Consider the following 25,092-nt stretch of genomic DNA (forward strand, 5'->3'; position numbering starts at 1 on the left):
CACTTGGTTCCCTGCTGCTGGCACAAGCTGGGACTGTGCTTAGAGGGCTCTTGAATTGCAACTGAGCCCCTACCCTGCCAACTGCGGGAGACCAGCCTGGAGCCTGAGCCAGCCCATGGGACCAAATGGGGGCTGCTTCCTGAGGACCGCTGTCAGCTGAGCCAGGTGTTGTCCCAGCATGGTGCAGGGCCCTCCCTAAGTGCTGCAGATCAGGAGCTGCTCAGTGCAAGAGGCTGCAGGTCAGTGCTCTGTTCCTTGGTGATTCTGGTGCTCTCCAGAGTGAAGGTTTCCTCCTGGATGGAACTTGGTGAAGGTCCCCATGTGCTGCTGCCCACCCCTGCCCGTCCCCTGGAGCTGCATGTTGTTATGGGCTGTGTGTGCTGGCTGCTGTGCTGCTCCTTGGCTGAAGCTCTGAGGCCATTCCAGAGGCTGGGCTGGGAGGCATGCGTGCACAGCCTGACTCATTTCCTTCAATGCAAAGTACAACCCTTATCACTGGGAGTGATGAGCCGGAGCTGGCCAGCTGGCCCTCCACTAAGTACACCTGCTTTACCCTTTTGCTTCTGACCTTCCAGAAGCTCCTTTTTCCTTCAGGAGCTACCTAAGCCTGTGCCAGCCTTACCTCCTGCTGTCTGCCTTGGCACAACTCCTGACCATAAGCGGAGCCCCGTGTCTACCTGTTGCCCTGCACAACCTTTGCCAACACACGGCAGCATCCCATTCCCTGGGGCTGCAGCTCCATCAGCAACCGTGGCCCATTCCCTCCCTCCTCCTCCCTTCTGCCCAGCCCTGGAGCCCACGGCAGCGTCAGATGGTGCGGCAGCTGCTTGGGGAAGAGGCGAGGGCCGCTCACAGTGGTGCCACCAGGGCCTTGCATGCTCTGCTTTCACTGGGCTCACGTGAACGGCAGCTGGGAGAAGGCAGCACCCCATGGCTGCAGCACAAGGTCCAGCCTGAGGCAGGGCTGCCCGGTAACCAGCCGCCTCCAGGGAACCGTTGCAGTGGTTCCTCTTCCCCATTGCCAGGGCTGTGTTCTTTCTTTACTTCCACCACAGGGACTTTCCACAGCTCAGCCCCCATCTGGGGGAGGAACTGGCACATCGCTGCATTAGGACACAGCAGGGTCCCTCCAAGGCAGCTCTGCCACTGCAGGAGCAGGACACCCTGCTGCTCATTTCCCAGCTGGGAACAAAGGGATGAGCCACAGCTTTAGAGAAAATCCCTCCTTTTGCTACCCCAGTGTAGGGCCAGCCACAGCTCCCCTGACACCCACCCAGGGGCCTTTGGGGGTGCTCACAGCACCAAAAGCCACAGGCCGTGCAGCACAGATGGCCTTCCAAGCTCCCAGCAACGCGTGGCCTTCAGGCTGCGGTCCCACTGGGAGCCAAGCTTGGCTCCCACTCAGCAGGAGCGAACGCAAACCGCCCTCCTCCCTTGCTTGCACCCTCACAGCATTCACCACTGCCCAGCAGCGCTTTAGGAACCTTTATTTTTAAAATGAGTCTGCCTTCTCCACTTGACCCCACTCTGAAGAGGAATAATGCAGGCGAACGTTCCCCATCCGCTCCCAGCCTGGCACAGCACCAGATGGCTCCATGGCTGGGGGGTCCCTTTGCACCATGGCCGGGGGCTATTTGAGCACCGAGGACAGGCTGGAACCTGCATCTTCCTGCACGGCTGCTCTCACGTTACGCTGACTTTGCAAACAGAGGCACAATGTGAGCCAGACAACCCTGACAAAGCCCCTTTGTGTGCAAAGGGCAAAGGTAGGAGAGATGGGGACGGAGGCCCTGGCATCCTGCTGCATAATCTAAGCTTCCACAAAGGAAAGGGTGAGGCAGCGCCAGCCCCAAGCTTGCCCGGGCTGCTGCCAGCTTCTCAGCTCGGAAGAGAATTCGGGTACCGGCTGGGATGGAGAGATAAGGGAATTAGGCTGCTCTCCTCAGCTAAGTAGCTGCAATTGGTCACAGCTGCAGGGCTGCTCCCAGAGGAATTGCAGGAGATGGAGCGCTGCAGCTGCCAGTGCATGCTGGGACTCCAGTGTCACCGAGCTGTGCTGCTCTGGCATCTTGCCGAGCCCAGGGCAGTGACTCAATGACCCCACTGCAAGGAACAGGCAGAGCCTGGAGGCATCACCCCACTTGCTACGCACAGAGTGGGGGAAAGGCTGTGTTTGCCCCAGACCACCACTCCCAGAGGACTGGAAGACTATAGAAGTGAAGTTATAAAGAGTCAAGCAAACCAAAACCAAAGTGTTTTGGGCAGGCTCTGCAGTCCTGTGATGCAGCCAGTGCTTTCATCTACAAATGCACCTGGCATTTGCTCCTCCACACGGGCACAAACAATTGCACTTGCAAGAAACAACCAGAAAGCCTGCCCTGCCATCAGGTGAGACACCCAACTCCAGCCCCCACGGACTCAAGGCTTCAAAACGGAGCAGGCAAAGCATGGCTTCCTGGAGTGGACGTGGCTTTCCCCTTCCCTCACATCCAAGGACTGGATCCCATTGTGCTTTCCCCTTCACACAGTGTCACCCGGCACCAGTGTTGAGGCAGAAGTCCTTGTTCTGTCTGGCTGAGGAGCATCGCTGCCTGCTGCTTTTGAAGGGTTCTTGTGTTCTCGGGGTGGGGTGGGAGGGGGGAAGGTGGGGCTCTGCAAGGCATCCGAGTACATCTCATCCTGGACACAGGGACGCTGCATGACCCGCTGCAGCAGTGGCTTGAGCAGGCCCACAGTCAGCTGGTTCCCCTCGCTTGAGAAGGGCACCGGGTCCTGCTGGGAGCAAGGGAGGTGCTGCAGAACCACAGTGAGGATGTCTGAGGTGCTGAGCTCAGCAGGGCACAGCGGCCACAGCTTGTCCAGGTAAGGGTCCAGCTCCCGGTGCTGGGCAAACTCTGCTAGCAGCGTGGTGAATATCTCCTTATTAAGCAAAGGGCTGAGCTTGGAGAACTTCTCTGCCACCTCCACCACCCGTTGCCACTGCTTCAGGCGGATGAGAAGGTGCAGAGCTTGCAGCACAGCTTTAGGCCTCTTGCTGCACAGCAGCAGTTCGAGCTCCAACTCATCATCCACCTCGCTGTGCTTGTTCTTCTTGGCCAGCACTCCCAGGGCTCTCTTGTACAGTGGCACGCGGCCTTCTGGGCCCTCCTTGCTGCTGTATGGCCAGGAGATGCTCACGTACTGCTGGGTCAGCTCCACAAAGCTGGGCAGCCACTTGGGTTTGAACCTCAGGAAGGAGGCACAGATGAGCTCGAAGAGAGGGACCACCCCATTCTGCCCCACCTCCTCCTGCTGTGGCCCCCCCAGGACCTTCTTCCAAACCTCTGGGGTGGCCCGGGCCACCAAGAGGCCATCCCCATTCTGCTGTAGCTGTAGGCAGCTCCTGGTGGCCTTCCAGGCAGCCCTGGGGAAGGAGGTAAAGACTGAGTTCAGGTAGGCCAAGTTGTCCTTGTCCATGTCAGAGTGCAGAACACGGCTGACCTCCTGCTCCACCAGTTCCTCACAGTAGCTTTCTACCTCGCTCTCTGAGGCACTCACCATGCAGGTTTTGAGGAGCTCCAGGCTGAGGTAGCTCTGCAGCTCCAGGCTGATGGTGCTCAGCAGCATGGTGTAAGTGTCTTGGAGGCCTTGGGCTGGCTTCTGCTTTTGGTGGAGGCTGTGCTGCAGGATGGCAGTGAGGGCCACAGGTGCCTGGAAGACTCCACCTTTCTTCAACTTCTCCACTGTCAGCTTGGAGCTGCTGAGACTCCTCCTCTGGTAGTACCTGCAGGCCTCCTCAAACACCATATCCACCAGGCACGGCTCAGTCCTGCCACCGTCCTCGGGATTGGAGAAGCCAACGCTGTAGATACCAGTCGGGGTGAGGAACTGAATGCTATTCTCCTCTCCCGGAGACTCCAAGAAATGCACCTCTTTCATGCTCAGGACTTTCTTTTCTATGACCCTCCCATTGTTCTGGTTGACGAGGTACAGAACACCAGCCACCACGCAGGCCAAGGTGCTACCATAGGTCTTCAGCTCAACGGCATCCCCCTGGCCCAGAGGCCCTGTTTCAAGGTCAAAGATGTGCCTCTGCGTCCCATCCGTCTCCAGCACGTTCACAGCACCCTTCCTGCTCACCAGCAGCAACGCTCCACTGCTGGACACGGCACAGGTGTGAATGTCCAGAGGTGCCAAAGCCGAGAGGAGACCCACGGAGCCAAGCAGGAGCTTCCTGAAGTCTGACTCGCTGCCGGAGTGCAGCACCTTGCTGTGGACAAAGCCTGCGGAGGGGGCTGTGATGGTGAGCTTTGTCTGCTCGGGGTGCCAGACGAGGAGGAGCTTGGAGGTGGTGGCGAAGCTGCCAGAAGTGGGTACCAGGAAGACGTGCTGAGGAGATGCCAGGACGTGGTACTCGGGGCAGTTGTGCAGGACTATCCTCACGGGGCCCAGCCGCACGCCCTGCTCCCCCAGCTCCAGGGTGCGGGCACAGACGCAGAATCTAAAGGCACATTTGCTCAAGTCCAAGTGGGCATCCAGGGGCGGCCTCTCCTCGCACCACACCAGGCTGGCCGCCTGGCTGCACACCGACACGACGCGTGCCCGGGCACCCTGGCACAGCTCCACCGTGTGCAGCAGCTGCCAGCCCGCGGCCGGGACGAAGCGCCACAGCTCGGTATGGCCGTGCTCCCACACGATGCCCAGCGCCCAGCGGCCCGGCACCGCGGGGCTCTGCGGGAACACCAGCCCCGCCAGGGCGGGCTGCGGGGGCTGCCAGCTCCTGTCCAGCTCGGCCCCGCCGCCGCCGTGCCGCCGGAAGGTCAGCACGCGGGGCAGGGGGGGCGCCCGGTTCTTCTGCAGCAGCACCAAGTGCCGCCCGTCGGGGCTGCTCCGGACGCTCCGGGGCTCCTCGCCGTGACACAGCAGCTCCTGCAGCCGCCGGCCCCGGTTCAGGTCGCTCAAGTCGGACAGCCGCCGCACCGTCCCGGCCGCCTTCATCTTCGGGGCGCGCCCTGCGCGGCGACAGCACGATGAGGTTCCGCTGACACCGACCCGGTCCCTCCCGGCCCCGCTCCCCACCCCCGTGCCTCCTCCCCGCTCAGCGCCCCGTGCCCGGTCTCTACCTGCCGTGCCGGCCGCTGGGCTGGGCGCTGCGCAATCACGAGGCGGCGGCTTCCGGGCGGAGCCGCTCCCCGTCGGGGCTCCGTGCCGGGCCGGGCCGCCCCTCTCCGACTTCCGTCGCCGCTTCAGCGGAGGCTGCGCGACCGCCACGTCCGGGCCCCGCGGGAGGAGCGCAGCGGGACGGCCGAGCCCCCCGCCCTCAGCCAGCCCCGCACGGCCGCCCCCATCGCCACCGCGCAGAGCGGGGCCGGGCCCGGCGGGAGCGCGGCGGAACGGCGCTGACAGCGGCCGTGCGGGCGGCGCTAGGACCGCGCGGAGCCGGGCCCTGAGGGGCGCATGCGCGGCGCCGCTTGCGGCGCAGGCGTGGTGCGGAGCGGGGCGGCGGGACCGCAGGTGAGCGGCGGGGAGGGGGGTCGGGCCGCACGCAGCCCCGGGGGGCGGGACGTGGTGCAGCGGCACGGCCCAAACTACGGCTGCACCGGGACAACGGGCCGCCGCGGGACCCCGGCACTGAGGGCGGAGGGGCCCGGCCTGCTCGGGCCTCTGCGGGGCAGCCCCGGGTACAGCCCGGAGACGGGCAGCCAGCCCCGACGGGTCGGCCTCGCGGCTCCGGCTGCTCGAACGGCGTCCAGCAGCGTGTACCGCCCCGTGTGTACCGGCAGCAGGAGGGCAGGGAGCTGGGGACGGCTGGGAACGGCTGGGTCTGCTCTGTAGGGACAGGGCGGCGCTACGAAGGGGAGTGTCCGGAGGTGAGCGAGAAGAGTTCGCTTGTCCTCCGGTTATAGATCTGTTTCTGCTGTATGCAAAGAGTCTCTATGGGCAGTTATAACCTCAGAGTGTATTTAGTGTATTTCTTGTTCTGTTACACGGAGGCATTTGGGAATGGTGCCAGATTGATCCAAGGCTCCTGTGCTGTGAGTGATAGCGGTTCCCTGGTGGGTGTGCTGGGCGCTGCGCTGTTGTAACTGGAGATACGGCCTGAGCTGCTCTCATTCCAGTGGATGATATGCAGATAAAGCTGGAAGGAACGGGTGAAGCACCAAAGCAGCACGGACCTGTTAACATGGGCTGGAATTGTCAGTGTAAGAGTTGGCAGAGAGTAAGCTGCTAAAGGGCTTATAACAGACGTTTGATTGTGATGGTTGCTTAAGCCTTGATATAACGCAGCCCACCTCGTCCCTCCCCTCTCTGTTTTCATTGGTGTTCTGCCCAGACTGCTGCTCTCTGGTTCCTGGTGGGGGGTTAATGCTGGGGCTTGAAGTGGGTCAGGGCGCTGTCTTGCCTTTGGATTTGTAGGCTGCCATGCACAGCGCAGCCTGATGCTTCCTCTGATGGCTGACTGCTGGAACCTGTGATGTGAGCTGCCCTCTTGTCTGTATCCAGCACTGGCTCTGCAGGTTCATCATGTGCGTTCAGTGCAAGTTTCTGCTGGAATTTCACCAAAGAGTACAACAACTGGACTGCAGTCTGTCGCTTTACATGCCATGGGGATGTAGGCAGAGGTTCATCCCTTGCCCGTGGTCTATACTGTTTTTGAGAACCCCCCCCTATAGATTTAAGCAGTGTGCCTGCCAGGTGCCTCAGAAGGCTGAGCACGATCCTGCTGGTCCCAGGTGTGTGCGGTTGGGGTCGGGCTGATTACCCAGCTGGAGATCTTCTAAATGAGGGAGTCTAATCTTAGTAGCAGCAGCAGTGAGCCAAAGGATTGGATTCAGAAAGGACCAATGTCTCAGGTCTTACTCAGAGCTTTCGTTAGTATTGATTAACATCGATTCAAGATTAGCAAACTAATATATGATCACATCGTTTTGTACAAGCTTTTCCAGGTACGGAATAAATGGGTTGACAATTAAATACCTACATGAAAATTCCACGTGGTGTTACTCATTTTCTATTAGCCAGATAGTGCAGTGGTGTATATAGACTGAAGAAAGCATTTGTGTTTAGTTGTGTGTGTATTATGTAACCTTGAAAACAGTCAAGTGTGACTAAACCTCAGGCTCAGAATGTCAGGTTTCTCTTCTTATTTCTTTTTAAATTGTTCCTGTGGCTGATCTAACTGAACGCTAACAAGGATGCACTCATCTGAATGCCACGTGTTTGATGTGGAGCTCTGGTATGAGTTGTGGAATGGGGTGGATGGGAGGCAGAGGGCTGGATGTGCTCATTCCTTTGTTCCTGGCTGGATCAGCTGATCCTGGGGCTGATGAGAGATAAGGCAGAGTCTGCCTCAACTTCTGCCTGCCTGCCTTTCATCTTTGAGCTGCCGGGGCTCCTGCTCTTTGAGGTTTCTGTTAGCTCCTGCTGAACATCTTGGATGCTCTGCAGCACAACAACATAGCGTGGCTCTGGGAGTCTGTGTGCGGGTGCTTCTCTCCGCCCTGGGGATGCTCAGTGCTGTCAGTGACACAGCGGGATTCACTTAGCAGTGCACGTTAATGGCACTGACCTATTGACAGAGTAAACGAGCCACATGAACCTGAAACAGGGAAATGGCACCCGTGCTTTGGAAATGTGATGTGTTTTAGAGGATAATTATTAACTATATTCAGTGTTTTCCAAAAGCTATTGCCATGTCCTGTTTATTTGGCACCTCTGCAACTTAGGGGTGTTTTGTGCCTTCAACTGTTGTTTTCTGCAGCTGCCTAGTACGTCCCCATTAGCAAAACACAGTTTCCTGTTTCTGTCTTTATGACGTCTAGAGAACATAATTGCATAAAGCCAAAAGAAAAAGCCATTTGTACATCCTGATCATCGTAGGTCGTGAAACAAGCAAAACCTAATAGAGCGCTGGCATGAAAGGCCACTTTTACTTTTCCCCCTTTGCTCCTCCATACGCTCATTTGTAGAGCAGCGAATCATAACCAAGAGCATTATTTAATCCTTGCCTCTAGCAGTCTTTGTCCATGCTGCGTGCAGCCCTGCTTGAGAGAATACGAATCCCGAGTCTCATTTTGACACAGATGAGAACGTTCACTTGATCACGCGGTCCCTCTGGTGCTGGCTGAGCATCGAGTTTGTGCCTTGTGGGATTTGGGCTTCTCCATCTTTCTGGGGAATGCAGGAAAAGTGCTAAAACATCACGCTGGACGTTCAGGGACCAGGCAGGGTATTGATCCCCTCTGAGCACAGATGTGCTTGGTGTGAGAACGCTGACCTAGAAGCACCGTGAGTTAGTTTATTAGCTTTGACGTGGGGATTCGTTAGCAGTGATTCAATTAGGAGCACGCTGATGGATGTGTTGTTGTGCTGGACATTCAGAAACTTACAATTTCAGTCAGGAAATTGTTTTGTGCAATCTGCTAGGCTAAAAGTGACTTGCTCTTGATTTGGTTTTTAATAGGTTTCTCTCTGTTTCCAGTTATGTTTCTAATTAGGGTAACGTCTCATTTCCCATGGCGGTTCAAAAATAATGCAATCTGTAAAAGAGAAGCTATCGAGATGATTGAGTAATGTTTTCTTTTCCATTTGCTAGTTTGCAACCTTTTCTCCACCTTAATTGGCTGCGTGCACTGATGTCTGTGTCTGCATAGGTTACAGAACAGCAGGTCCTATGTGTTGTTCTATCAGTGTTTCCAAGGGCTGCTTCTGTTCTCACCTGACATGTATAAACCAGCTCTCAACCACCCAGCTGTTCCCATTCCCATCCTAGCTGGAAGAGACAGCACCTCAACCCACCTCTATGTAAATCTCACCTTTTCAGGTGTGAGATCTACCCCTCGCTGTCCTGCCCTGCTGCTTTCCCATTGTGATAGACTTCCTGCCCTCACAGCTGGGGCAAAGCAGCAGTGATTTATTTCCTGCCACTTGGAACTGAGGTTTATGGCACAAGGGATCGATATCTGAGCAACCTGTAGCAGACCTTGGGAGTCTGGGGGCCTTAGTTGGGAACGTGGTTGTAGACTTAAGATGGCCCAAAGCTGTCTGCAACGGCAAGTATGCAGAATAGGTCTGGAACAGGTATTGGGTAGTTGCTAGAAGTTGCTCTTTGAGAGAAGGGTGGATTTGAGTGTGCCACAGGTTCAGGCAGTCTTGGGGGGAGACTGAATGCAAACCTGTCTCCATGGCTGCTGGCTCAGAAAGCTGTGTGGTCCCAGAGGCAGGCTGCAGTGTGCTGACCTCGCTGTGTGTGATTCAGTGTAGCTGAGAGCAGCTGCCACCACGGCCTGCCTGTGGGTTTTTTTGGAGCGTGACTTCAGTTGTGCTTTTGCCTGAGGTGTGCTGCTTCCATCTGTGTAGTTACCTCTGGAGGCGTTGGTTTGGAGCTCGGAGATATGACAGGGCACAGCGTTCCCTTTCTGCTGAGCATCTCTGATGTGTTGCAGTGATAGAGAAGGTTAGGACGCTGCTCAATCTGCAGTGCTTGCCAGAAAATTCTGAGCTTGCAGAGGAATATTGTTTGTGAGGCCAGGGTGGTGAAGTGCTTTGGTTGCATCAGATGTGGGGCTGAGGAGACGTGGCAAGTCATGCATTCTGACTGTCAGCCCCTGGAATAGCCTGACAGTTGCAAATGGCTCAAGGCTACAGCTGTGGCTATTGCTTTATTGAATTGAACAGCTTGTTTAATAGGAATGATACTTTTCTTCTTTTTTCTTTTTTCCCCTGGTGTAACCAGGAAGCATTAGACACTGGTTACTTAACCATAGGAAAACCCTTTTTGCATTTCTAGAAAGCCTCCTGCTGTGAAAGGAGAGTGTTTTCTGGATGTGAGTCTGGGCAGTGTGCTCTAGGTGACCCTGCTTGAAGCAGAATGGTTGGACTTGGTGATCCCAAATGGTCCTTCCAAAATCAGCCATTCTGTGGTGAGCTACTTATTCCGTATCTGCCTGTGGATGAACTTCAGCACCTTTCTTTGAAATAGGTTATAGGACTGGATGGGACTTTTGATCTGATTTCTTATCAGGGATATTTATTAAAGCTTCTGCTTCCAGCTTGTGAGAGTTTATTGGTGTAGTAAGGACATCTCTGATGGCTGAAGGGGGCAGGATACCCCTTGAAGAAAGTTCAGGTTTCCTTAGCCTTTTGTTTTTTTTAATCTCTTGATCTCTTCAGGGTGTCCAGCATGGCCCAAACAGAGAAGAAAGGTGGGCTGCTCCGGAAATCTTCAGCCTCCAAGAAGCCTCTGAAGGAGAAAGTTGTGCTGATGTATGATGAGATTTTCACGGTAAGGACCTGGGCACATCTGGTAAATTTTATGTAGGTTTGTGCTGAGGGCTCTGCCTGCTGGATTCTTTTCCCATGTTAAGTATTGCACAGCATAGGCATGCACTTCAAGTTCTCCTGCTGTCTTGCAGAACTCTGTGATCTGCTCTCTTCCTTCATGTCAATTTATCCTGATGTCTGCCAGGAACGTTTGTTATCTGTGTGACATCCTGGCTTTTCAAGTGTTTCTCAAAAAGTAATCCAGAAAATCTATAGGAACATCTCAAATGAGAGCTGCTTCTGTTCGCTGTTCTATTTCTGAGAATCTCTATAGACAGGATGCTGTACTGTTAGACTGTTTGGTCATCCGATGGCTCTGATCTACTTGTGGTAGTGATATTGTTCAAATTCTGCCTGAATAATTTGTTGCTGTTTGCTCTCATTGACTGTTCCTTTCTCTTTCAGACAGAGGACCCCAGTAAAAGCAACCCTAGGTTTTGGGAGGAGCTGTTTCTCATGAAGGTAACAGGAACTGAACATCCTCTAATTTGTTTATGCTGTTCTGCCTACGAGATAGCAGACTGCCAGTGCAAAGACTTGCTTTCCTGGGGTGTCAGCAGTTATGTAACATGCATGTTCTGCTCCTTAACCTGACAGGTCAACCTGGAATATCTGGAAGGCAAGCTGGAGGCTCTGGATGGGGAAGAGCTGATGAAGATAAAAGATAACATCAACTGTTTGTTTCAGCACTGCATCCAGGCACTGGGTGAGGAGCACCCAATCAGAGTGGTCAATGCACTACAGGTACCATAGCTGAGAGATGGGAAATGGGCTCTTTTGCTTCTGATGAGGCAATGTGTTTGCTTCTGATGAGGCAGTATGCTTGCCTCTGGTATCAAGCATCTTGTTCATACTACTTTAGTTGTGAAGAGTAATGATGTCTACAGGGCAGTTACTACTTCTGGTTGATGGAGGTTACGTGTGCTTGTAGTCTCTCCGGTGTTTGAGGAACAATAGCTTGTTTCAAAATTCAAGAGGATCTGGTATTGCAGAATGAAATGGGGTGGCACTGAAGGGGGCAGGAGGGGCTTGTTCTCTCTGCAAGCTGTCATTTGGGGGCTCAAGAATTCTTTGCGTAGCTTTGTCTGTCTTCTACTTTTTCCTTTTTAATTTCCTTGTGGGTCAAAATTAAGGACAATGGAGAATTTGATATCAAATTTATATAGGGAACAGCCCCTGCTGGATATTTCCCAGTTGGAAGCTGTGAAGAATCATCACTCAGAACAAGAAGCTGCTGTTCCTTACCAGCACTTGCCCTGCATGGGACACTGTCTTCCTCAGTCTTGACATTTACTGTTATTAGTTCCCAAGCTGATTCTTGACTGTTTGGTCAACACATTCATCCCAGCTGCTCTCAACTGTAGAAGTGCAGAATATAGATTTCAGATTTGGGAAGTCTGTAGGGAGCACTGGGCGGGAAAAATGTGGATGAATATGTTTTTTCTCTACTTGTTTTCTTTCCTGAGTTCTCAGAATCCAGTGTATATTCCTTAGAAAACAGCAGAGGTGGAGCATATATAGCAAGTACAGCCTCTTCTAGGCTGGTGCTATTTGTATAAATATCACTGTTTTGCTTGTGCTTTGGGAGGGCTCTAGAGCAAGTTATGTTGCAGAGTTGTGGGTGTTGCCTTACACCTTATCCTCTGCATATTTTGTTTGCAGACTTTGTGTGCGTTGATTCGGGGTGTCCATCAGAAGAACAAATCTACTTCTGGGTTTGACATCATCAACATGCTCGTGGGCTTTGATAAGGCGGAGCTTTGTATGAAGGTGAGGCCTTGCTTATGTAGAGAAATGGTTTACACAGCAGCTGTGTTTCAGGGGCAGTGCTTTGTACACAGGTGTGTATACACAAACCTCTCTTGCATCCAGGTAGGACTTGGAAAACGATCATGATGTTATGCTTGTAGTCATTAAAATGCATTTAACATAAAGCAGAAATGGGAAGCAATGGTGTTACTGTAGTCTGTGGTGTATAGTTGCATCCCAGCTTAAATCAGGACATGGTTCAGTTGCTGCTTTTGGAATCACAGCTTTGTGTTGCTATTCTTGAATCTCAAATGTATAAGAAATATTTTAAATAGTTTTAAATATTAATTTAAAATTGCATGATTTTTTTTTTCTTTTCATTTTTTAGAATCTGATGGAGAGCTTGGACTCGCTGCTCTGTGCAGAAGGTTCTGAAAGCCTGAAAAGCTTGTGTCTGAAGCTACTCCTCTGCTTGGTGACGGTAAATAAAGGCTCTGCTTTCTCACCCTCTGCCTCCAGCTCAGCAGACTTTTTTTGGCTGCTGATAGTACTGTCGTGCAGCTGTCTTGCATCAGTCTGCAGAGGAAATGGGATGCTCAGTCCATGGGTTGTGCTTTTTGCCAGAGATAGCAGTGATAGAAGACCAGGCAGATTTCCCCTTGTGTTTGGCTGTAGTGCTTGACACACCCTTGACTTGCTGACTAAGTGAGAGATTCTGAATGAATGTGTCAGTCTGGTAGTATAATGCTGCTGTCCCTGCTGTCTGTTAGAAGCAGCTAAAGCATCATGGGAGGCTTTGAGATTTTGACTCGTGTTTGTACTTAGGTGACAGATAACATAAGCCAGAACACCATCCTGGAGTACGTGATGATTAACAGCATATTTGAAGCAATATTACAGGTAGGTTGTTTTTGGCTTTTTTTCCCCCATCTACTGGATGGATTTTCAGTCTTATGTTTGCTTTTCAGTGCAGCATAAGTAACTGGCAGTGTGTGCTGCTTCCATTTGTAGTGCAGTGAATAGGTAAACAGTAAATAATTATTTGGAGTAAATGAAACAATTAGTTAAATAGAATCGATGGCTGCTTATTTCAGTCTACTGTTCTCAGTCACTGCTGAGTATTTAAGGCATTTTCACTTGAGTCATTTGTCCTTGGAAGCTGAATGGATTTATGGGCTAATTTCACAGAAGCTTCTTTTACTAGGGGGACTTGATTCAAAAGGCAGTCTGGATGTATGGAGTTTTTTTCTGCTCTTTGATAACTTTTACTTTTTGTAAATGAAGCTGGATTTGGGAAAACACTATGTGTCGCAATTGCACTGACATGTCCAGTGGTGTTGAGAAATACATTTGCTTTTTGCCCAGAAAGCCCGTATACATTCTGCCTGTGACGAGTATATTTCTCTTTGTGCAGTGTTTCTTGGAAGCATTGACACTCCCTAAGTCAGAAATATCCCCTTTCATTTAGGGTTTAATTGGCTCTTGTACATACATTTTACTTCCATGTGTGTTCTCAGAGTCACTGCAAGCTTCCTGGAGCAGGCTGGAGAAGAATAATGCAAGTCTTCCTTTATTTCAGATTCTGTCCAGCCCACTTAGTCGCAGGGAACACGGCTATGATGCTGTTGTCTTACTTGCCTTGCTGGTCAACTACAGAAAGTATGAGGTAAGAGTTCTACTGGGTGGCAGAAATCTCTCTTCTCTCAGTTATTTTGTGCTGTCCTCTGGGATATTGAGGAGGCCTGGAGTACAGTTTTTAGCTGTACAGTGGTAGCTTTTATCAAAGAAACTGCAAAGCGGTCCTGTTGTGCTAATTGTGTCTGTCTCTTATGTGCGTGTATGATCAAGTGTATTTAGTATAAAGCTTGTTCTGTGCATGCATGAGAAACTACATAGGAAACGCTCATTTCCTTTTTGAAAGCATTCTAGGGAAGGTTCCCTTGTAAGAGTTTGTGTTGTGCAGAACTTGTGTGCTTCCCTTTTGATGTGTGACACTGCTTGTATATAACCTCCAGGGTAAAATTAGTTGTCAGTCATCTTGGGCTTCGGGCTGAATTTGTGATTCAGAACCTGACTAGCAGACTGAGAGAACGTGGATTCCCAGAAGCCATGCTGAAGATGGGACCAAAGAATGAACTGAAACATCAGAGCAGTAGCATTTCCAGGAGAGATCTGACTCTCTGAGCACTCTCAGTGACAAGGCAATTCCTATTAATTTCCCGTTCCTGTGGGTGTTGTCTGAATCCAGAACTACAGGCAGTCTGTGCCATTGTAACGTGGAGCAGGAGCATGCAGTTTGGTTTCAGTACAGGGCCATGAAAACAGTCTGATGGGTATTTTGACTGATGAGGACAGAGTGGGAAGACCAGGGCTCTTGCTGCAGTTATTGCACCTGCAGCTGGAAAACTGAAGTTGCTACATCTATCTAAGATCTCTTCTAGTTAACTAATGTCCTCTGAACAAAGTGTAGAATTATAGAATTGCTCAGGTTGGAAAAGACCTTCAAGATCATCAAGTCCAACTGTAACCTAACCATACTAACTTCTTTCTTCATTAATGTTAGTGTATTCGTTTACACATTCAGATCAGAAGAGATAGATCTGTCTAGTTCCATCCCTGAGAAGTTCCCTGTGTGCTGTAGTTTATCTCCTGAGTAAGGCAGAGTTCTGTGAGTACATAAGAGCTGTCCTGTGCTCTTTGCAGTAGTTTTTTGAGGCACATAGTGTTGAGGTCCGTTGCTGCTAAAATGTTGTTCTAGATGACTTCAGACTGGACAACCAAAGCAAATGATGCTTTGTGCTGATGTTTACAAATGAAACTAAAAAGACAACAAACCAATCCAACCTAAGGCAGATGAGAGGTGAGAGAAAAATCAGCTTCAGTGTTTTATCTGGTAAGGTTGAAACCAACTCAGCTAAGGGTTTTATGTGACAGTTGCCTGGCACTGCCTATTATAAGTGTCACACGCTACAGGCAATGCCTGTAATAATACAGTCATAATTTTCTAGTTTCCCTTCCCAATTACCTGGAGAATATCTGTCCACGCCTGCATTACCAGTGTAGCTGTGATCTTGGTTTGCTCAGTAACTTCTGTTCTAGAGGTAAAAATTGTATGTCTTTACACACGACTTTTAAAGAGATGCCACTGATCTGAAACCTAATCCCTCTCAAAACTTGTGTTAACCCTGCACTTCTCAGCTGTATTTTTTGATTAATAATCCTATTACTGATTGCATAGATTTTTTAATTTATTTTTTTTTTTTACCTTGGTGCTATGCGAGAGAAACATAAAAGGAGCATTAAATAGTTGACTGTGTTGGGAAATAGTGAAGCTAACTGCTCAAAAGGATGCCAAGCAGAGGAAACACTGCAACAAAGAGTAATCACTATGTCCTTTTCTCAACATTGTAAGGGGTGGCTGCTAGAATAGCAACTTAAAACACGAATCAAGCAGTGACTTTTAAATAGATTGATTCCTGGCTAGCGTCTAGCTGCTAATTTCTTCCATTAGAGTTGCGTATTGTGTCCCACAGTAGACAGAACTGAAAAGAAAGGAGTGAAAACATGTTTTTTTTTTCTTTCTGTGCTTGTCTGTCTGCATGTGGTGTATCAGACAGCCCTTCATCTTTGGTTGCCTTGTTACAGTCGCCTGCTGTAGGGAGACTGCTTTGCTGGACTTGATGATCTGTAGAGGTCCATTCCAGCCCCTACAATTGTGTGATTCTGTGATTCCAGCAGTTGCTGAAGAGACTTAAAAATACCGGAGACATGAAATTATTAAAATAAAACAAGTCCTTTCAGAACTTGTATGGTTTTGAATGTATCTCTTTAACAAAAAGTGTCATTTTTCAAGCTCCAATTCCCTGCAAGATGCCTTGCCTGCAGAGGAGATGGCCTCATCAGCGCTGGCGGCAAAGCTGCTGAATCATCCCTAATGAATGTTCAGGGGGAAAATCCTGTGGGGGATAATCAAGTGGACTCTGGCCTTTGTTTGTGTTACAGACACACATAAAAGTGAAGCATCTAACTAGAGATTGTACATGGGTAGCTTGATTTTATTTTATTTTTTAATTATTTTTTTTTCCTGCTGTATTTTCTTACCAATGATTTGCTTGCCGTAGATTTGTGCCAGAGCTTGAGATGCATCAGAGTTACAGGGAAGATCTGGTTCCCTCTGCCACATCTGTGCGCTTCTTCACATAGCTCTCACTCTGACATGCCTTGCTTGGGGGATTATGTTTCTGATCTGGTTTTAACTGGCTTATCTTTTAGAAATTACTTGGTAATCATCTCTTCCAGCTTCCACATCTATTTCTTTGAGCTTACTGGTGTCTGATGGTGGTTAGCTCATAGAGGACATCTTGACTATTTCTGTGTTCCAGGAGTTTGTGTCTGTACCTTATCACTGAAGAGAAAACTCTAATACTGTAATATTTCCCTTCTGGTGGCACTGTGTTCTCTGAAGAGATGAGGATCACATTTTCCTTTTCTTTCTGGACGCACTTGGAGGTGGAAGCTTCTTTTAAGTTTGTGTCACCACTTCACTGACACGCTCTTTAGTTTTCAAGGTGCTTATCAGCCCCTCTTCAAAGCTGTTGTGTGTTTGCATGCATTGGTGAGTGGCAGGTGTAATTTAGACTTCCAGACATTTTGCAGTAGTTCTCAGTGAGAAGAAAGCTAAGGGAACTGAGATAACAGGATTGGAAGCAGGCAAGGAATATGGGGAGGACTCGGGGGTGTTTGTGTAACTTGCAGGTTGTTGAAGTTCATCACAGATGAGCAGGAAGGAGTTTGGGATTGCTGGCTCTGAGTCAGATGACATAGAACACATCCTGGGGAGTCGAGGGCAGTGGGAGCGTGAGGAGCTGCTGCTGTGAGGAACCCACTCACCATCCATTCTGTGATGGTGTGAAATGCATGTTGAGGTCTCAGGGCAGCGTGTTTGCGTTGGTCAGTGCAGTATCTCCCAGTTTGCTTATCTGGGAATTTGGAAAACCCCATTGCCCCTAATCCATCATAGCCCTGCTGTCTCTTGTCTGGAAAAACTTTGTTGCTTTTATTGGTCATGACTCAGAAGTTGACCAATCTTCTGTGTGAGCTGTGGGATAAGGAGGCTTGGCCTGAGTTTCGCTTTGTGGTATAACGAGAACAGCATAATGACCCAAAGAAGCAGAACTAAGACACATTTGAAAGAATGAATTTGAAGCTATATTTTAACTACATATTTTTGAATTTTGCTTCTGCTTCATTGTCATAGACTAAATGACAGGAGAACGTGGTTGCACAGAAAGAAGCATATACTGTTACTTGATAGGAGCCTCTCCTCCAGCCTCTAGGAAATCTCTCTGTGTGCTTCATGCACAGATGGGTTCTGTGTGAGTTTTGTGTTCCTTTCTGAGGCAGCAGGTAGCGCAGGCTGTGACAGACTGAGCTTTGAGTTGTTCTGACCTGTTCTTTTTCCCCTGGACCAAAGAGAAAATCTGGTTCTCCCAAAGCACAGAATAATTGTGAGTGTGTTGTTTTCTGATCAGCCTGATTTTTAACCTGCTGTTAAGCCTTGAGCTTAAGAGTCAGATAACTGCTTAGCTTGTAAGGCTCTATCTGGTGCATGCTTTCTGCTTTGCTCATCCCATCCACTTTGTACTTACTGCACAGGCAGTCTTTTCTTTGTCCTAGTTCCAAGTCAACCTTGTTAACTTTGCACTGACACAAAGACAAACAGATGTACGCTGCTAATCTAAAATGCTCCCTAAGTTATTAAGCCTTATCTTTATAGATGGAGCCTGTGTGCTTTGTTCAGCTTAGTTCAAGGAATTTATATTCTCCAGAGACTTCTGGCTCTCAGTGGTTTAAGCTGTTAAGTGTTGCGCTCTAACCCTGCAGCAGATGAGTCTGAAATGTTGTCATGCCTTCCTGAATCCTCCCTCATTGAAGCGATCTTTGCGAGGTGTTGTAGAAGAGAGATATCAGAACAGTGATGTTGAGTCCCAGCTTCACTGCTTGTGCCTGCTGCGTGTGTGTCACTGATAACAGGCTGTCAGGACTGCTGTCCCACTTTCAGGGATGACAGTCCAGCTAGCAAAGGAGCAGAGACTGCATCTCTTCTCAATGAAATCAGCAGCCTGTCTGGCTGAGCAGGTAAAGAGAAGGTGTCCTGAGCATAGCAGCCATACTGTGCAATGTGACTTCTGGTGCTTTGTGTGTATTCTGCTTTGTGAGATGGGAGGGAAGTTCTTCCTGGGTGGGTGGGTAACCTTTGAAAGATAATAGCAGTGGTTTCTTTTTCTGTGAAGGCTGGACTTTTTTTGAAACGTTTTTGAAGCAGTTTACTTTCTTTCTTCTCTCCTGCTGCTGAGTAGTCAGTGAATCCTTACATTGTGAAGCTCTCCATCGTGGATGATGAGGCCACGCTCAACGTGAGTATTTGACTTAATTATTTGGTGCTGCTGGGGATGCTCTTCCATGTTAGAAGTTGACAAGTGCAGTCTTGGTGCCTGGGAGCAGTGCTGCTGTAAAGAGCACCAGCGTGATGGGTTTCTGCCCTCAGTTTGTTCATCAGTTAAGTGATGGGGGTGGTTAAAAGACCACGTAGCAAAGAATATGCGATGGTTGGTTTGTGAGTCATTTGTCAAATGCCTGCATGTTCCTTGCTGTCACTTACCAAAGATGGAGTGCACTGGTACTCCATTTTTGACAAGTCCTCAACTTATTCACTGTAGTTCCCAAATCAAGAGTCCCCATTCATACTTAACATTGTAGATGCTGCCTAAGTTTTGTATTTTAAAGCCTTGATACGAAGTGTCAGTGTGTTACCAGCTGGGAGAGATGTGGACTTGAAAATTCCTGTAGGCATGAAGTGAACTCTGTGCTAACTAAAGGATGAGAGCAACTATTCTGAGTTAATTAAATGAGCTTGTCAGAGAAGGAGGACCAGTAACTGTGGAGTGGTGGAGGCTGCTTAGAGGAAATGACAAGGTCATTAGTGTTTATGGCCTTTGTTCTGAACCTTTGGGTATCTTTCCTCTAACACGCACTTCCTTCTGGACTTGTTGCTTTATTGAGCTTTCTTGAGTGAGTCAGGTATGCCTGGTGGCCCAAGGAGAATAAACTTTCTCCTCTGAACTTAATTAAATAGATCTTCAACTTGAAATTTTGGTGCTTTTTTTTTTTTGTTTGTTTGTTTGTTTTTTGTTTTATATTGTGCCTTTGTTGTGTAAGTGTATCTTATTAATTCAAACAGCTGCAGGGGAAATTCTTAGCATCGTATTATGGTATCTTTGGGAGCGGGGGGTGCTAATGTGTGTTCAGTGTTTGTTTTCCTGCATTACAATTTGTAATGTAAATGTTTTGAAACTCTTCTTGCAGGGAATGGGACTTGTAATTGCCCAGGCTTTATCAGAATACAACAGGTAAAACATAAATGTCTCTTGTTTTCAAATGCATGTTAATTGCATTCCATTTCAACGTGCTTTTTTGAGTTAACTTTTAGTCCCTTACCAATCCTCATGCAGCTGGAGAGGCAGGGAATAGTTTATGCTTTGTGGTACTTCTGCTCAGTTGTTGTCATTGTAAGTATGAATACATCTGTACCAGCTGTGCTGTTGTGCTTCAGGACACATCTTGCTGTAGGGGAAGATTTCTATTTCATGTTTTTACTGTTGTGGGTTTTACCTCTGTGAACTTTGTGTAAAATCTTATGGTCTGGGAGAAAAGATAAATCACTTGCTGGGTAATTCTCTTAGTTAACTGAAACCTGATCTACAAACAGATCTATCCAGGGCTGTTCGCACTCCAGATCAGAGGTAATCAGGAGATATATGCTCTTGCAGTAAGTCCTCCTGAGAAAAGAGCCAGAAAGCCAGCAGGAGGGGTGGTGCATTCCCATTGTTGGTTTCATAAGTAACAATACAAAGTATCTAAGTTTTCTTAAGGAAAAAGCTCTTCAAAAAAATTGGCAACAATAGCAGTTTTACTTGAGTGACCCCAAGTTCTTTGAGGGCAGGAGAATTCTAAAAGTATCCAGGAAGTTGTTTTCATTCCATTTGAATTACACTGTTACAGATCGACCTGCAAGATGATGCAAGTCAACAAATGGTGTAGATACATGTAACACAGAGGTTTTCTGTTTTTCACTTACCTTCCATTATTCTGACAGAAGTTGTCTTGGGCTGTGGTTTGTTTGCTTATCTTTCTCTCCCCTTCCTGGAATTTTAGAATTGTTTTCTTTGTGAGATGCAGAATGTGTAATTGGATTCCTTCATGAAAGACAGAATAAACAGCCATGTGAGCTCTGCTAGCCCGTTTCAATGTCAGATGAAGCAATGAGCTTAAATTTGAGGTGTCCAACCTATTTGTTGACTTCTTGTTCCAAATCCAGTCTTAGTTAAGGGCCTCCATGACTAAGAAGGCAGGTGGTGACTGCTGTCATGTTTCTGGGCCATGTCTATGTGCATGGTAGGTCTGATGTTTGCTTATGTTGTCATGTTTAATAGACTGTTCAGGAACATCCTTGTGTCCTGGAAGTAAGGCAGGTTCAGAGCAGTTCACTGAACCACCTTCCAACCCCACATCTTCTGGGGAGAGAAATATGGGATCTGGTAGTTTTGGGCCATGAACTGGTTTTATGGTCCTCGTGGGTTCTTCTGGCCATGGTGATAGAGATGGTTTACTCAGTAGCTGATGATGATTGAAATGAAAGTACCCCGTAGTTACAGGCTGTGTTCATGTGGTTTGTAGTATACTGTGTGGTTAGTTCAAGACAAGACTTCTGGAGTCACTTGATACACCCCTAGTGTTAGTCCAGACTGGGTATATCCTGTGTAACAGCACAGACGTTGTTCAGAGTCGCATCTTTCAGCACCTTCACTTTATCTCTAAACAGTTTACAGATATTTTTTTCATATCCTCTTCTTTTTCTGGGTTCTTAAAAAGGAATTTTGAATGTCTGAACTTTTTCCCACCTGCATCCTAATCAGATAAAGCTGTAATATGGGGATTTAGAGAAGAAAACTGTAGTTACCTTTCTAAGCTTGAAGCTTCATCCTGATTTCTTTGTTCAGGCAATACAAGGATAAAGAAGAAGAGCACCAGAGTGGTTTCTTCTCAGCCCTCACTAATATGGTAAGCAAGGATACAGTGTTGTTCTATTATTAAAACAGGGACTTCCTGGAAGTTCAGCAGGTGGGTGAGAGTTTCCAAAACCTCAGCTTAGGATGTATTTCTGTAGGAAGGATGCACTGATATGATCTAAACCAAATACAGCTGAAGTAACGGTGTTCTGAGGAGCCTATTGCTGTCTGGATGAGAAAGTGATTTCAAAAATAAGGGCAGTTCAGCGCTGACAGCTGTCTGTCAGGAGCGATGTGGGTAAAAATGCTGTGCTTTGGGGCACGCTGATAGGAACAATCCCTGTTGTCTTCTCATAGAACCACAGACTAATCAAGGTTGGGATTTAAAATACATGTTTTTTTCTGTGACTTGACAGATTAAGCACTGGGCAGTTACAGAAGAACAAACAATGTGTTTGTATATGACCATCCTGTTCTGTCCTTTGTGGAACTTTCCCACTTGTATTCCACAGGTTTTGGAAAGTAGGGTGCATTTGTGCTGTGGCTGAGAAGGCATCTTGCAGGGCACCTCTTACTTAAATCCATGTCTTACCTCTTGTTTGAAAGCTCTGAAAAATTCCTCCTCTGTAGTACTTTTTCTCTCCATAGGTGGGCAGCATGTTCATAGCGGATGCAGATGAGAAGATATCAGTCCAGTAAGTGTATAGATGTTATTTGCACAATGAGTGACAATTCACTGCTGTGATCAACGTGGTCTTCCCCATCATGGAACTGTTTTAATGTAACAAAACAAATAGAAGGGGCAGGTGGTAAATACAGGGGTGTGTTGTGACTGTGAAGACCTCTACCCTGAAAAGAAAGGGCTTTAGACAAGAAAACGTTGCTTGAGGGTGAGTAACAAGGAAGACGTTCTGCAGGAGGAGAGCAGCGACTATAGTTGAAATCTAAAAATAGATGTTTTTGTGCACTGCTCAGTACTACTAATAATGGGAAAAAGAAAGTGGATTGCAGGGGCAGAGTTTAAAATGGTTGGGGAAATAATATTCTTTCCGAAGCTTTGCTCTCAGGATTCTCATCTGGAATTAGCCTTTAATTAACTGTGCTCTTGTCTGTGTCCTTCCCACAGAACTAATGAAGCAATCCTTCTGGCCCTCTATGAAGCTGTCCACTTAAACCGGAACTTCATTACAGTTCTGGCACAAGTGAGTTTCAGTACCATGTTCAGTACCATGTTTGCCTTTTTCTTTATATTAGATGTCTTTTGAAATTAAAAAGTCGGTAAATGAATTGGTGACAAGGTAAGTTTGGGGTTTGTTTTTTTTTCTTCTTTCCCCCTCCCAGGTGCTTTTCACAGATGTAGATGAGCACAAAAAAAAGCAAACCAGGGACTGGATTTATTTTGCTTCTAGGAAATGCTTTCTGCCTTGCCAGAAAATGCTTAAAGTTCTGAGGGCACGGCTCATAGTAGGAGCCATTTTTCACACTGAATGGAAGGGCTGCATGGAGTTCTTTCTGTGCTTTTGTGATACTGCCATCATGAGGATGCAGTCAGTTTGTTATAGCAGTAAGAGTGCTGCAGCTATCGGATCATACCCATGATAAATTAGAGATCAGGGAAAGAAGCTGATCCAGCTCCAGGCTGGATGAATTGTTCTGTCTGGACGTGCACATCCTACATGTTGTTGTTTGTGTAGGTATCCCTCACTTAGAAACTAATCAATGACTGCTGTCAGAACAGAGCACTTCTCCTTGTGCTTTTCATGGTGAAGAAGCAGAGCTTATAGCAGTGTTCTGAGAAGCAGTGGGCTGCCCTGTACCTCTGAATGCAGACCTCTGGGTGCTTTTTTTAATCAGCGTATGAGTTTGCAAAGACTGTCACCACGAGGGAGAGGTACTGAGTCTGTCTGATCTGATGATGGTGTTGTGGCTGGCTGGAGGAATGTCTTGATGAGTTTGAGAAGGCATTACAGTTTAGTGTGGTAATTTTGGTTTTTGCAAGTACTGCTAGTAGTCTGTGGGGAAAAATGACATTAAAACAGCTAAGGCCTTTCCCCAGCTGTTTCAGCTCATCAGAGTGTAACAGTACACGCGGAAGACCTTTAAGGTGAGGCTGATGGAGCACTGGGACAGACTGCCCAGAGGGGCTGTGGAGTCTCCTTCTGTGGAGATATTCAAGAACCATCTGGGTGCCTACCTGCGTGGCCTATTGTGGGGAACCTGCTTTAGCAGGGGGGTTGGACTCAATCTCTTGAAGTCTCTTCCACCCCCTGCAATTCAATGACTCTGAGTAATCTACCACTAGCTAGACATATGGCACAAAGGAGGGAGTGGGCCTCTGGGGTGCTCCTGGCAGTGGTGATGATGGCAGAAGACCGATAGGCAGATCTACAACCTCTGAAGAAAGCTTCTTTTCTGGGGTTGGTTAATTTGCTCAGATTCTCTGCTTTTTGCATGTCGTTCATTCCAACTGCCTCTGGGAGGCTTCTGCTTCTAGTTGTGTAATACCAATTCAGGCCTTTGTGTGGCCAAGGTATCCCTGAGGGAGAAGGGGGATGAGAGGAGAGTAGGAAAAGAGCAGCTGGCATAAAAGCTCTTGCATTAATAATGAAAAAATAAGCCAGCTAGTTGTGAAAGTGGTAGCTGAAGCAGCCTCTGTTTAGTGGACCTGATTGAAGTTTGGTTCTTATGTTGTTCTTGGGTGAATTGCCTGTAATCCCTCTTTTAAGAGAGGTCAAGGTAGGGCATGCTGTCTTTTGAGAAACTTCATGAAAGCTGATGAAAGCTCTTGTTTGTGTCCATTGCTGAAACAGGGACTGTGTGAATGACTACCTGCTCCTAGGGGAGCTCAGAGGAAGAGCTGAGATACAGCTGTGATGGTGCCTGAAGTGTTGTTTTTGTGTTTACCAGCTTCTTGGCCTTCAGTTTTTGCTGCTAGGTGGCACTATTATCTCTTAACTGACACTTAACATTTGGGAAGATAAACACCATAGCAGAATATATGAAAGCAAACCTGTTTTATGTAAGATTTTAAATGGAAAATTGCATTTTAACTTTTCAGTTGGTACAAGTGATAGTTTAAAATTGTCTTTAACTCGTGTAGTATATTTCTGTGCTTCCTAGAAAATACACGTATAGTTGCTCATAAAATGAGATACTCAAGGACAGTGTGGAGTGGAGGCTGTCCACTTGTGAAGAAAGAGCTAACATCAAACTGGTAGTTCTGTCTCCCTTTCCTTTTTGAAATTGTGATGATGTATTAAGGCAGATGATACATTTATGTAAGACTTGCCCTATGAAATGGACACTCTGCTTGGCAGGCAGACTTTAAATAGCATGGCAGATTGCCTACCATGGATGGATCTGGGAGCTTACAAAGAGTAAAGTCAAAGCAGTAATTAGGCAACTATTAGCAAAGATGAAATGGACTGAGTAACTGACTGATGGAAGCAGAAAGGATCAATAATGATAGAGATTTTTATGTTATGCACTTTTTTCCTCCAGTATCTGAGCTTTACAGGGAAAGATGAAGAAATAAATTGTCATCATCCTTGAATATGGGCAGGTGGAGGGCAGGGGGTAGAAGAATTTGCCTTTAGGAAGAAAAATTATTGTAGAGGAAGACTTCACGCGCACACCATTGGGTTGGCTTTGAGGTGATGAGAAGCTGTGAACAGTGTAGGCTTCCACATGCCTTTTCCCTTTCCGTGCTGGAGAAAAGCACATTGCCTGTCTGTTGGGGACAGCCATTGCTTTTTTATATATTTGTATGTTTTGCTGAGTAAATTTGATTTCCAGTTTAATTGTGGATGTCCAAGGTTGTAAAGTTTAGCTTTCTCCTCAGAAGGGATTTCAGAAGATTGAAGTTTCCTGAGTTTTCACTGAAGATGTATCTGTTGTGTGCATGTGTGGAACAGTACAAGCAGTGATTCACATGGCTTACCCACAGGGAAGCTACTAACCTGTGTGTGTTTGG

General features: G+C 48.0%; 2 protein-coding genes across 5 annotated transcripts in view; one reads left to right on the plus strand and one right to left on the minus strand.

Moving 5' to 3' along the window:
• Positions 1–1,470: 1,470 nt before the first annotated feature.
• HPS6 (HPS6 biogenesis of lysosomal organelles complex 2 subunit 3) lies at positions 1,471–5,402 on the minus strand. The gene is made up of 2 exons (XM_015866957.2): positions 5,103–5,402; positions 1,471–4,991 (listed from the first exon to the last, which is right to left on the minus strand). The coding sequence occupies exon 2, from the start codon at positions 4,975–4,977 to the stop codon at positions 2,521–2,523; it is 2,457 nt and encodes an 818-aa protein (XP_015722443.2). The 5' UTR covers positions 4,978–4,991; positions 5,103–5,402; the 3' UTR covers positions 1,471–2,520.
• A 50-nt stretch (positions 5,403–5,452) lies between these two features.
• The window catches only part of ARMH3 (armadillo like helical domain containing 3), a 110,202-nt gene continuing 90,562 nt past the window's right edge, over positions 5,453–25,092 (plus strand). For 2 of the 4 annotated variants that reach the window (XR_004307748.2, XM_015866958.2), the window contains exons 1-13: positions 5,453–5,493; positions 10,153–10,264; positions 10,708–10,764; positions 10,900–11,046; positions 11,965–12,072; positions 12,440–12,532; positions 12,877–12,951; positions 13,631–13,717; positions 18,411–18,467; positions 19,417–19,460; positions 21,111–21,171; positions 21,768–21,814; positions 22,246–22,321. Coding sequence is in view for 3 of the 4 variants with exons in the window: in XM_015866958.2 (XP_015722444.1) it covers positions 10,163–10,264; positions 10,708–10,764; positions 10,900–11,046; positions 11,965–12,072; positions 12,440–12,532; positions 12,877–12,951; positions 13,631–13,717; positions 18,411–18,467; positions 19,417–19,460; positions 21,111–21,171; positions 21,768–21,814; positions 22,246–22,321 (954 nt within the window). In the remaining variant the exon portion in view is untranslated. Of the gene's footprint in view, positions 5,850–10,152; positions 10,265–10,707; positions 10,765–10,899; positions 11,047–11,964; positions 12,073–12,439; positions 12,533–12,876; positions 12,952–13,630; positions 13,718–18,026; positions 18,190–18,410; positions 18,468–19,416; positions 19,461–21,110; positions 21,172–21,767; positions 21,815–22,245; positions 22,322–25,092 lie in introns of those variants that run through there. The other 2 variants (XM_015866959.3, XM_085555227.1) reach the window with 2 other exon arrangements.

This window comes from Coturnix japonica, chromosome 8 (assembly GCF_054131305.1).
Source record: "Coturnix japonica strain WE chromosome 8, WE-NBRP24, whole genome shotgun sequence".
NCBI classification, from domain to species: domain Eukaryota; kingdom Metazoa; phylum Chordata; class Aves; order Galliformes; family Phasianidae; genus Coturnix; species Coturnix japonica.

What these genes read in the sequence shown, in the direction of transcription:
- HPS6 (XM_015866957.2), bottom strand. Translation starts at nt 4,977, where the DNA reads ATGAAGGCGGCCGGGACGGTGCGGCGGCTGTCCGACTTGAGCGACCTG.